Genomic DNA, 11,147 nt, shown 5'->3' on the forward strand with positions numbered 1-11,147 from the left:
AAAGAGGAATGACAAGAGGAGTTAAGAGGGGTTCAGGACTTGGGATCTCCTCCCAGAGCCACCTCAACTGGCTGTGTGACTATGGGTAGGTTCATTGCCTTTTCTGAGCCTCACTTCCCTCCAGCACCTCCGAGTGGTGAGGAGCACACTTGTGAATGTGGGAGCAGTAAAGCACAGTCAGCCCCCATAACCAGACACTGGGAGCGGGCAGGTCCCGAGTGCCGATGGAGGGACTTGGGCATCTGCAGTTGTTGGTGTCCTTGGGGGTGTGGTCCTGGAACAAGGCCTCCCTGGATACTGAGGGGACGACTCCATTAGGCTGCAAATCATTAAAGAAGTTTACTGACAGAGGTAACCCCTGCAACATCAGGCTGGGGGTGGGTCTTCCATGCCAACGGAAGGCTTCCTGGAGCAGGAGCACCCACCTGAACCTGAGAGCACTCAACAGGAAGAGGAAGAGGATCATGTACAGCCAGGGCCAGGGCCCAGACTGTGACCAGAGGTCAGAGGGGTCCGCCCGCATGTGGTGCGCCACAGATCCGCTCCCGGCCCCATAGCCCTGGAGGTTATCTTTAAAAGCCAACCATACTCAGTTACAATAAAAAAGAATTGATTATGTCAAAGGAATTCCTTTTAAGATGGTTTGTTTGTTTGTTTGTTTGTTTGTTTGAAGTACCTCGCGTCAGCCTATAATCTGGGGGCGAACAGCAATGACTCGGAGGTTCAGAGCTGTTGGTAGGTGTCAGACCTCAGTGTGTGGCTACGGTCAGGGCTCAGGGGAGGACCAGGATCAGGACTTCGTCAGAGGTCAGGAGTGGCACGAACCTTGCCTGGCCTGGGATAGCCCTGGCCTCTTCTTCAGCTGGCTCTTCTAACTTCCCTGCACAGCTAACCCCTGGAATGGCCTGGAGAGGAGGGGTTGGGCCAGGAAAGCTTGTGGAGCCATCTGTGCAGTATTTATTGAAATTGGGCTTCTGGTGCCAAATTCTGGGTCTCATGCGGCTTGAAGTCCAGCTGACCCACCCCCACATGTTGCTTAAAGATCTCGGGGAAGGGGACGATTCCTGTCTTCCTCACCTGCCCTCACCCAGCTTTTAGGAACTAGTGGGTGAGTACAAGCAGGGCACCAAGGTGGCCCCTGCTCTGAGGACCTAAGGACCACTTGGGAAATGACTGCAGGCATTCCTGGGGGCTTGAGTAATGGGACATAGGCTGGCCAAGACGGCCCCTCAGCCAGGAGCCACCTCATCCTCACCCACCCTGTGCTCCAAATTTTCTCTTCATTCCAAGTAGGTGAGGTCACACTGGCTGCCTGGACCCAGTCCCCACTTGAGGCCTGGGCCCCAGGGTGAGCAGAGGGATGGCATGCAGGCAGATACCTCTGTGGAAGCCTTAGAAGCCAGAGTTCCTATACCTCATGTTCAGAACCTAAAAGCTGAAAAGAGGGTTTTGGCAGCAAGAAGAGGGAGCTGGAAGCCTGTCCACATGACTCAAGTCCCCTACCTTGCCTGTTCCCCAAGAGCAGAGAGCTTGAACAACGCTACAAGGAACTCACAGCCGCATTTCATCATTTATCTGCCAGATCCCTGAAGCCTGAGAGGGGAGGGGCGTAGGGGTCTGGGCTCACTCCCTGGGTAGGCTTGCTCAGTGGCTGGGCAGGAGCCCAGGGCTCTGGGGCCCCCTTGCCCACCTGCCACTCCACCCTGCACCCCACCGCTCTCATACTCCCGGCAGCAAGATCATTGCTTCTTTATTTCATACAGATGGGGTCCTGACACCTGAGTTTGGTTTTTGCTAATTCCTAATACGGTTCAATGGGAATAACTTATTCTTGGGGAGGAGTGAGAAGGAAGGCAGGCAGGATGGACAGGCCCCAGCTCTAGCACATCCTGGGAACAAGTGATCCCTAGGGCTGGAGCAGATTCCGCACTTCCCCTGCGCCCTGCAGGGGAGGGAGCCAGGCGCCCCCAGGTTAGAGGCCAGAGGCTGCAGGCAGCCAGCGTGGGCCTGTCTGGGGCAGATGGCAGGAAGAAGGGAGCTGGGCTGGGGCCCCAGGCTGAGAATCCTGCCCAGTCAGCGGCCTGCTCTGGGGACATTTTCCTTCTAGCCCCTCGCTTCCTGCCCACCCTTGCTTCTGCTAGCCAACATTCACCTGGCTCTTCCCACAAGCCTGCTGGGACCCCCTTGGGGCCAGAAGCCCAGGGATGTCTCGGTGCTTTATAAAGAATGCTGGGTGCGAGGAGCACAGGGTGTCTGGAGGCTGCTGCAGGGGCCTGGGGAACAAGGACATGGAAGAAAGGGTCTCCGCCAGATCACTTGGTTCGTTCAGTCTTGCCTCCAGGCCCTCGTCCATGCTGTTCCCCCTACCAAGCATACCCTTCCCTCTTCTCTGGGTCTCCACATTCTGCCCCATCTCCCAGCTCTTACTCATATCCTAGCTCTGCTAAGAGGTCTCAGCACTTCCACAGCATGGACCTCCAGAGGTGAGCTCCCTGACCTCCCTGACCTCACACCTGAACCTAGGGAGAAGGGTACACATCCCATATGTAGCTCAGGCTGGGAGGCTTCCTGGAGGAGGTGATAGCCTGTGTAGAGAAAGAAAAATGGCAAAAGGTGTTTAGAGCTGGGTGTTCTCTGGGCATTGACCACGGCCAGCCTGACTCTCCTCAATGTCGTGCTCTTCCCCCCGCCTCCCTTTCTCCTGCTGCCCACTCCCAGGTCTCCCTGACTTGGTCCCAGACCCCAACTATGTGCAAGCATCCACCTACGTCCAGAGAGCCCACCTGTATTCTCTGCGCTGTGCAGCAGAGGAGAAGTGCCTGGCAAGGTAAGGAGCTGGGGGATGAAGCCTGGAGCACGGGGAGAGTCCCTAGGAGTCACTCAGAACCCACTTGCATGCCAGCCAGGCTGTCAGGCTGACTGCAAGCCACATGGCCCTGGCTGAGCGTCTTGAGCCTCTCAGGACCTGGTCCCCGTCATCTGCTACCTCTGCCTTGCCCGCCCGAGGGAGTCGGGAGGGGTAGGGAACAAGCTGTTATCCAGCTTTTCTGAAAACTTCACCACATAAGGAAGTTTACTTTTACTGAGGCTTTTCATCTTCACATCAGCCCTGAAGGTGTGTGTTGCCCAGTCAGGACCCTATGGTGCAATGACAGGAATTAAAACTTTTCTGCTGTAAGCCACCTTATGAGAAGGTTCCTCCTTGGGGGCGCGGCTCCCAGAGCTCCTGTGAGGACCTGGGGAAGTCCTCAGGAAGACTCAAGACAGAGATCCAGAGTACAGGGCATCTCTGCAGAGGACAGATGTGTCTGTGGCCGGCCCAGGCTGTCTGGGTCACAGCACGGGCAGGGGGCACAGGTGACAAAGAGGCCTCTGTTATGTGGCACCAGAGAGGGGAAAGAGACCAGTTTACATGACCGCAAAGGTGAGCACGGCCAACTCTCCATCATTCCTGGGTGACCCTGCCTGCCACAGAGCTGGCTTCTAGCTTTATTAACAGCGAACGTTCTGTGCCAGTGTGCATGCTTTGGGTCCATCTCCCTGTGGTAAAGAACTAGTTAAGGATTACATTGACCTACTTCTTCTGTTGACATTTCTCTTATGCTGGAGGCACCCTGTTTTCTTAATTACTTGCTTTTTTGATATTTGGACTCTTTATCTACTTTTATTTTTTAGTATCAGGGAAGTCCTTCGGAATCTAAACATTTTCTCACTTGTGGAACTTCTAGTCCACTAACCCCCAGAGCAGCTGACCACCCTGTAATCTCCTTGCACCAAGATAGGGAGCTTGTACCAGGGTGTTGCTCAGCTTACTGGTTCCTGCATAAGAAAATCTGGCTTCAAAAAAAGAAAGATCAGCTACAGCAAACAGTGCGATTAGTACTGCAGCTGATTTAGATGCCGGGGCAAGTTGCACATTTCCTCACAGACTGGCCGCAAACAGCGTGTGTACGGACAGCAGTCCTGGACCTGCACGCTGAGTGCCATTCAGTCAGCTGCCCTCTTGGGTCTGGTCCCGTCTCCCGGGAAGAAAGCGCAGTGAAAATGCTCTTGCTGTGATTCCTGTAACAGTGAGGGGCTCCACAGCAATCCACGAAGGCTGAGTTTTGAGGAGTTTGAGTCAAAGCCCTGTTACCACTCCATCTTCCTGAAGCATCCTACATTATCTAGCCCTGAGCTCCTGGATGGGCTGGGGAGAAGGCAACTGGGCCCTGTCCTGGGGGGGCTGTCCTTGTCTAGCTGGACAGACATGCCCCAAGGACAAACCAGAAAACAAGAAGTGGGAGGAGAGATAGCAGGAGCGGTTTGCAGGCTGGAGCTGTTGAAGGTCGGAGAGGAAGGGGTCAACAAGGGCAGAGGTGTCAGAGGAGGCCGGAGGTGGAGGACAGCCCTAGAAAACCCTGCAAAACTGGAGCCCCGGAGCATAGGGCCCTCAGAGATGATCGGAAGTGTGGGCTGCGGGCTGGTGCCAGAGCGCAGACGGCCAGCCGGACCCAGACAAGGGAAGGGACTTGCTCCAAGTCTCACCACGAGTTTGTGGCCAAGCTGGGCCTGGACCCTAGACCTTGATGGTTTCCCACGGTGTGCTGAGCCGAACAGAAGGGCAGCATTGAACTCAACAGGGGGAAGAAGGGTGTTTGTTCCAACCCAGACACAGATGGATTCCAAGCCTCCCCTAGACAAAGCCAAGGGCCTTATGTCCTGGCAAAGAGGAATCTGTACTGCCTGTTGTCCAGACATCCTCTCAGAGAGAGCTAATTCCCACAAATGGCCACCTTCTGCCTTTGGCCTTAGGACCCAGACCTTAACAAGTGCCAGGGAAGTCCCCCTGAGGCCAGCCAGGACAGCCCGTTTCAGCGGAGAAGTGGGGACCAATAAGTGAACTGCGAGCAGGCAGCCCACACCAGACCCACTCTTCCTGAATGGAAAAGGGCAGGCCTCAGGCCCCAAAGCCGCACAGTCAGGGGAGGTGGCCTAGTGACCTGGACCTAGTGTAGGGAGTGTGCGGAATCACTGTTAGAGCTCACAAGCTGCCAACGTTTCTCTAAGCGGGGCAGTCAGAGCAGACTTCCTGAGGGAGGGGACCTGAATTGGCCTAGGAGGCTGAATGAGTTCTGAATCAAGCAAACAGCATGGGCAAAAGTCTAGGTTAGCAAAGGAATCAGTGTTTGAAGCTGGAGCCCAGGGTGTGAGGGGGAGCAGGAGACAAACAGGACCAGGGACGGGCAGGGGTTTTGATGCCAAAGAACCTGAGCTCATTCCTTAGGCCCACAGCCCAGACATGGCACACTGTGGCACCTGTTGGGGCTGTCTGAGGAGGGAAGGCTTACCAGAATCTCCTGCATAGGCCCAGTTTTTATAGGGCCTCTAAAGATTTTGATGTGACCCCCCCCGCCCAGAGGCTGTCCCCAGCTGAGAGTCACCTGCAGGCAGGAACCAGAGACCCTCAGAGCGTCAGTGTCAGGCCAGGTGCACCAGCCTCATGGAGAGAGGGGGAGAGATCTGAGCCTTTGGCTCAGAGCAGGGAGTCGGGTGTCGGGGTCCTCGTTGACAAGTTGGCCCACTCTGGGTTTCCGTGTCAGAGTGCTCTGCCCCACTCCTGTCTTCCCACCTGCCCCTGCAGCACAGCCTATGCCCCCGAGGCCACCGACTACGACGTGCGGGTGCTGCTGCGCTTCCCCCAGCGCGTGAAGAACCAGGGCACGGCGGACTTCCTCCCCAACCGGCCACGGCACACCTGGGAGTGGCACAGCTGCCACCAGTGAGTGGGGCCAGTGGCCTCTCCCACCCCTACTCTAGGCTGGGGGACTTGTGCCCCAGCTCCCCTCCCCCACTAGTGCACCTGGGGGAGCAGGTGCTGGTGGGAGGGCCCCGAGGTGTTTTCTGCCAAAGATTTGTCACCGAGGCAAGAGTTTCTCAAAGGAGCCTTAGTAAAACCTGGGCTGCAAGAGGGGGCATGGAAGGATCAGTCTGGATAAAGAATGGAAACGTGTAGAATAAAGGGCACTGCCCCTGGGAGGCCCGTACAGGTAGCTGCTGAAAAGGAAATGAGGAGTCCTGAGGGGGTGCTTTCCTAGGACGACCTGGCTGGTGGGGCAGGAGAGATGCTGCCCTGTGGGAAACAGGGGACCCAGGAGCCCAGACTGTTCAGGAGGCTGTGTCACCTGGGCCCCTCTCAGAAGGGGGTGGGATGGGAAGCCCCAGGTGGCGAGGCTTCCATCTCTCTCCTCCTGCCCTCTGTCTCCAGACACTACCACAGCATGGACGAGTTCAGCCACTATGACCTGTTGGATGCGGCCACAGGCAAGAAGGTAGCCGAGGGCCACAAGGCCAGCTTCTGCCTGGAGGACAGCACCTGCGACTTCGGCAACCTCAAGCGCTACGCGTGCACCTCTCACACACAGGTTAGGCTAGAGAGGCAGGGCAGGGGCAGGGGTGCAGGATGCAGCCCTGACCTGGGAGCTGCAGGAGCAGACAGCAACACAGACTGGGCTAAGGGGTAGTGCTGTGGCCCCTGGCCACTCAGCTCAACCAGAATGAGGGTCTTCTTGCCAGTTCTCAGGCCACCACAGGGCCCCTTGGGGACCACCCCCCCCCCCACCAGGCCCCTTCCTACCTCATTCCCAGGGTGCCTGCTCATGTCAGAAAAGGAACAGTCCAGCAGAGCCGGGATGGCATGAGGTTCCACTTGCCTATTTGCCCAGATCCATCTTTCTGTCCTGCGCAGACATCACAGAGTGGCCATCTGTCCTCCATCCATTCCTCCTAGGCAGGGCCCTCCTTATTTGATCCCTCTAATATGGTGATTATATCTGTCTGCCATCTTGTGGTCCATCCACTTCATGGGCTTAGGAAGGGGCAGATCCACTCTGAACAGCTGCCCTAGACCAGGGTTGGGGCAAAGCAAAGAGGAAGGAGGGGCCCTGGCTGCTGGAGTTGGCATGAGTGGCTCTGCGGAGTACGTGGCACCCCATCCTCTACTCTCATCCCTGTTCTCAGGGCCTGAGCCCAGGCTGCTATGACACTTACAATGCGGACATCGACTGCCAGTGGATTGACATAACCGATGTGCAGCCCGGCAACTATATCCTCAAGGTGGGCCTCCCAAGCCAGGGCACCCCCTCTAGCCCATTGCTCACCTCAGTGTCCCCACCTCTGAGACATGCTTCAGCTTGTGGGCATGTTCCCCTCTTCCCAGCAGCTGAGCAGAAGGAGCCTTGTGGGGCACCCTGCCGAGGTCTGCACTTCCCACCAAAGGTCTTAGCCTCAGGCAGATACAGCCTCTTTCCACACAGGCACCAAGGAACCTCAGGCCAGGTGTGGTGGTGGCAGAAGTGATGGCTCTGTCTTCCCTAAGTGACAGAGGACTTGGAGAGCCATGTGGTCCACCCCCTGTCCATGGGCAGGGAAGGCCACCTGGGAGAGGACACCACCCTCTGAGAGAGACCTTCCTTCCATTCCTCATAGTGACCCCTGCAAAGCTAGGGACTCCTGTGACCAAGTGTCCCTTCTAGCCTGAGCCCCACCTCCCATGCACACCTGCTCTGACACCCCTTCCGATGGGAGGTAGGGGCGAGCACAGAAGCACATTAAGGACACACAGTGCGATGTGGTGCACCCCTGAACAGCCCAAGTGGGGCCTAGCCGTCATGGCCTCCCCCGGGAGGGCCAGATCGCAGCTCTTCCACACAGGTGCAGAGTGAGGGCTGCGATCATCGTGCCAGGCCACCCGGACCCACTGCTCCACAACGAAGCTCAGAAAAGGAGTTGTCAAGATGGATTGGAGGTGGCCTTAACCTGCATGAAGTCATCAGCTGGGGCTGCCACGTTTCAGAACACAGCGGCCCATCCCAAGTGCCTCTCAGCAGGCTCCGCAGGCCTGTCTCTGCCTTACAAAGGCCCCTCTGAGTTCTGGGTACTAAGGATTCAAGCTACATAAGCAATGAGTGGTTCTTGCCTTTAAGGAGTACACGAGGATTTAAAGCTAGCATCCTTCCATCTGATCTTAAATGTTCTCTTTAATTTGCTGAGCGTAGCCTACCCCAGTGAATCACTCGCCTCCACCAAGAACCCAACACGTGAAAGGCTTCCTTGTGTCTGGATGGTTCTTCAGACAAAAAGCATAGGCTGAGCTTGAGCCACCGTCTCCGTGTGTGTCAGGCAGGGGTGCCACCTGGCATCAGACAGGCTGTCCGCAGTTCATGCAGATGGGCATGTGCAGTGAAAGGGTGTAAGCCTCAGAGTCAGGAGACCAGGTGGGGATCTCTGCTGGGCCCCTCACTCCTAGCTGTGTTCCCTGGGGCATTGACTCAACCTCTCCGACCCCAGATGCCCTGTGCTGCAGGACCCACCCTGGCCTGGGCTCTGGCTCTGGGGATGCTTCCCCTCTCCCCCTAAGGGTGATCTGATGTATTCTTTGACTACAACTGTCTCTTTCCTCCTTCTGTCTCTGCATCTCCCCATCTCTCTCCATCAGTGTGTCTGCCTCCATGTCTCTTGGTCTCATGTGGTCTTTCTCCACCTCCCTGTCTTCCTCTCTCTCCTCTGCATCACATCTGTCTGTCTGCCTCTCCACCACCTTTCCTGGTGACCAAGTGGAGCGCAGCCCCCTGACCAGACCTCTCTTCCCTCTATTCCCCCTGCAGGTGCACGTGAACCCTAAGTACATTGTTTTGGAGTCTGACTTCACCAACAACGTGGTGAGATGCAGCATCCACTATACAGGTCGCTATGTTTCTACAACAAACTGCAAAATTGTCCAGTAAGTTCTCACCTACCCTCTTCCTGCCCAGCCCACTTCCTGCCTGGGAAGCTGGCTCACCACACAGAACACACGAGACACGTTGTTGTCACCTGGACTTCCAAACACGGCTGCAGTCTGCCCGCCCACAGGCTGAGCACAGGAGCCTTGCCCATGCCAGCCCCGCGCTGAGTGCCCGTGGTGGGGCTCAGGCAGCAGTGCCCGTCTGGGCTGTGGCTTCCTCGGGTTTCTCCAGGGGGCACCAGCGGTGGGCGGAGGTGCCCAGGATCTGCCATCCTAGTTCTGTGACTCCCAGGATCTGTGACACTGAACTGTTCACTTCACTTTTCTCAACTGGAATATAGAAAATAGATGTTTTTTATATCCCACATAGGCTTGTAAGGAGGGTTTAAAGGCCTTAGGTCTGTGTGTTCCAGAACCCTTCCCAGCAGCACTCAAGGAATGGTGTCTGTGATCATTAGTGTCCTTACTGAGTAGACTGGCTTAAACAGTTACAGACTAGAAGCAATTCTAGTTGGAATGAGCCATCATCAATCCTTGGGCCCCACTGCTGAGCTGGTAAACTCTGGGACCAGGTCTTTGGCAAGTGGCTCCTGGGCAGGGTCCTCAACTGCTGCTGCCCCAGCCCAGCTGCCCTCAGCCTCTCTCCTGACTCCCCACATAAGTACATTGCAGAGGGACCTGCTGCTTACAGGCTCACAAAGAAACCCCACCACACTCTATGTGAATTTAAAATGTTTAATCGGGTCAAAGCAATTCCTTGCATGAGAGAGAGAGAGAGAGAGAGAGAGAGAGAGAGAGAGAGAGAGAGAGAGAGAGAGAGAGAGAGAGAGAGAGAGAGAGAGAGAGAGAGAGAGAACGAGCACATTACTAGAGCTTTAGTCCGTCAGCTGGGGGATGAATGGCAGAGATTCCAAGGCCCAGAGAGGACTCTTAGCCCAAAAGTGTGTGCGACTGATGCTTGCCAGGTGTGGGAGGTGGAACCTGTAACCATGGTCAGGGCTCAGCGTGTGACAGGGACGGGGCACATTGAGAGGAAGCTCTCACCCTCGGCTGCTAGCGCTGGGTAGGCCGTTCACAACCCTCCGCGTACACACAGTCACACCATGTACATGAAAAATGAGAATAGCAGCCTCTAGTTCTGTGCAGAGATTAAGTTCCTTGTAAGCAGAGTTAGATCGGAATTATCCACATCACAGAGTGTGTTTGAAACAGCTGAGTTCTGCCCCATCCCGGGCAACAGGGCTCTTCTGCAGGCCTGCATTTCCAGCACTTTCTCACTCCTCAGGGCTTGTCTCAGCTATGCAGATTCAGGGGTCACTAAATGGTTGAGGTTTTCTGGGAAGCAGCTCTGAAAGGAGAAGCGGGGTGGGGGAAGAGGCATACAAGGAAAAGGGGTATGCAGCGGGGCGGGGAGCCTGCTTCTCCCCTGGTCCTGCCTGCTGTCGGGAAGAATGGATTCAGACAGCCCCCCTTCCCTGGGGGCACCACGGGCACTGCCCGAAACAGGGCAGGCAGCCAGGCAGCCCTGACACCGTGCGCTCACCTGGTCCTTAGGCCCTTCCCGCCAGGCCCTTCCCGCCTGGTCTCGCGAGAGTGTCTCCGCGACCACGACCGCGGTCGGGCTGCCGGCCCAGCGCACTGGAAGCTGGAAGGAGCTTTCCCAGAAAGGCCACAGGACTGACGCCTGTGGGTTTCAATCTTGTTTCTGAAGAGGAAACAGCGGCTTTTTTTCTTTTTTTCTTTTTTTAAGTACTGAGCTAGAAAGTATTTCCAAACAGTAGGAGCTTTGCCTGGAAAACAGTCCCGGGCGGGGGCGTAGGGAGGGGGTGGTGCTTAGGGGTCCGTGAACCTCCTTTTCCTGGATCTGCGCCGAGGGTCCCCTCTCCCCAGGCACAGACGGCTGAGAGTAGTGAAGCTGTGTCTGCCCGTCCACGCGGGGCCTGGGCTGTGGAGGGGAAGCGTGCAGCTGGGGAGGTGGTGTGGGCCTTGCTGGTAGTGCAGTAAGGGGCCCTACCCAGAAGCCTGCATCTCTTCTCTCCTTAGATCCTGATCTCCGAGAAGGTGGACAGATGGCCAATCTCCTCGCTTCCCAAAGCAGGTCCTGCTCCCCAGGCAGCCTCCCACCAGGAATAACCTGGCCCAAAGGGTGCAAGCCCCCCACTCACAGGCAGGGGCAGCTGAACACAGGGGCATCCCTTCCTACCGGCCTCAGGGAGTAAACTTGGACCGAAACCACAGGGATTCTGGACGCCAGGCCCAATTTTTTACTTAAGTTTTCTCTACAATGTTATTTTGTCAGTTGTTGGTTTTTATTTTTTATATTTTGACCATACCACAGAGCAAAATTGCCCAGACCTGGGCTGAATAAAACAAGGGTTTTCTA

The 11,147-nt window shown here is 56.2% G+C and overlaps 1 protein-coding gene across 1 annotated transcript in view; it reads left to right on the plus strand.

Annotated features, from left to right (window-relative positions):
• Positions 1-11,147, plus strand: part of LOXL1 (lysyl oxidase like 1) — a 24,590-nt gene extending 13,443 nt beyond the window's left edge. The window contains exons 2-7 of the mRNA XM_045848707.1: positions 2,719-2,827; positions 5,624-5,761; positions 6,248-6,404; positions 7,000-7,095; positions 8,646-8,761; positions 10,808-11,147. Coding sequence (XP_045704663.1) covers positions 2,719-2,827; positions 5,624-5,761; positions 6,248-6,404; positions 7,000-7,095; positions 8,646-8,761; positions 10,808-10,814 — 623 coding nt within the window. The 3' untranslated portion in view covers positions 10,815-11,147. The remainder of the gene's footprint in view (positions 1-2,718; positions 2,828-5,623; positions 5,762-6,247; positions 6,405-6,999; positions 7,096-8,645; positions 8,762-10,807) is intronic.

This window comes from Phyllostomus hastatus, unplaced genomic scaffold, assembly GCF_019186645.2.
Source record: "Phyllostomus hastatus isolate PE091 unplaced genomic scaffold, TTU_PhHast_1.1 phas_contig_62, whole genome shotgun sequence".
Classification (NCBI taxonomy): domain Eukaryota; kingdom Metazoa; phylum Chordata; class Mammalia; order Chiroptera; family Phyllostomidae; genus Phyllostomus; species Phyllostomus hastatus.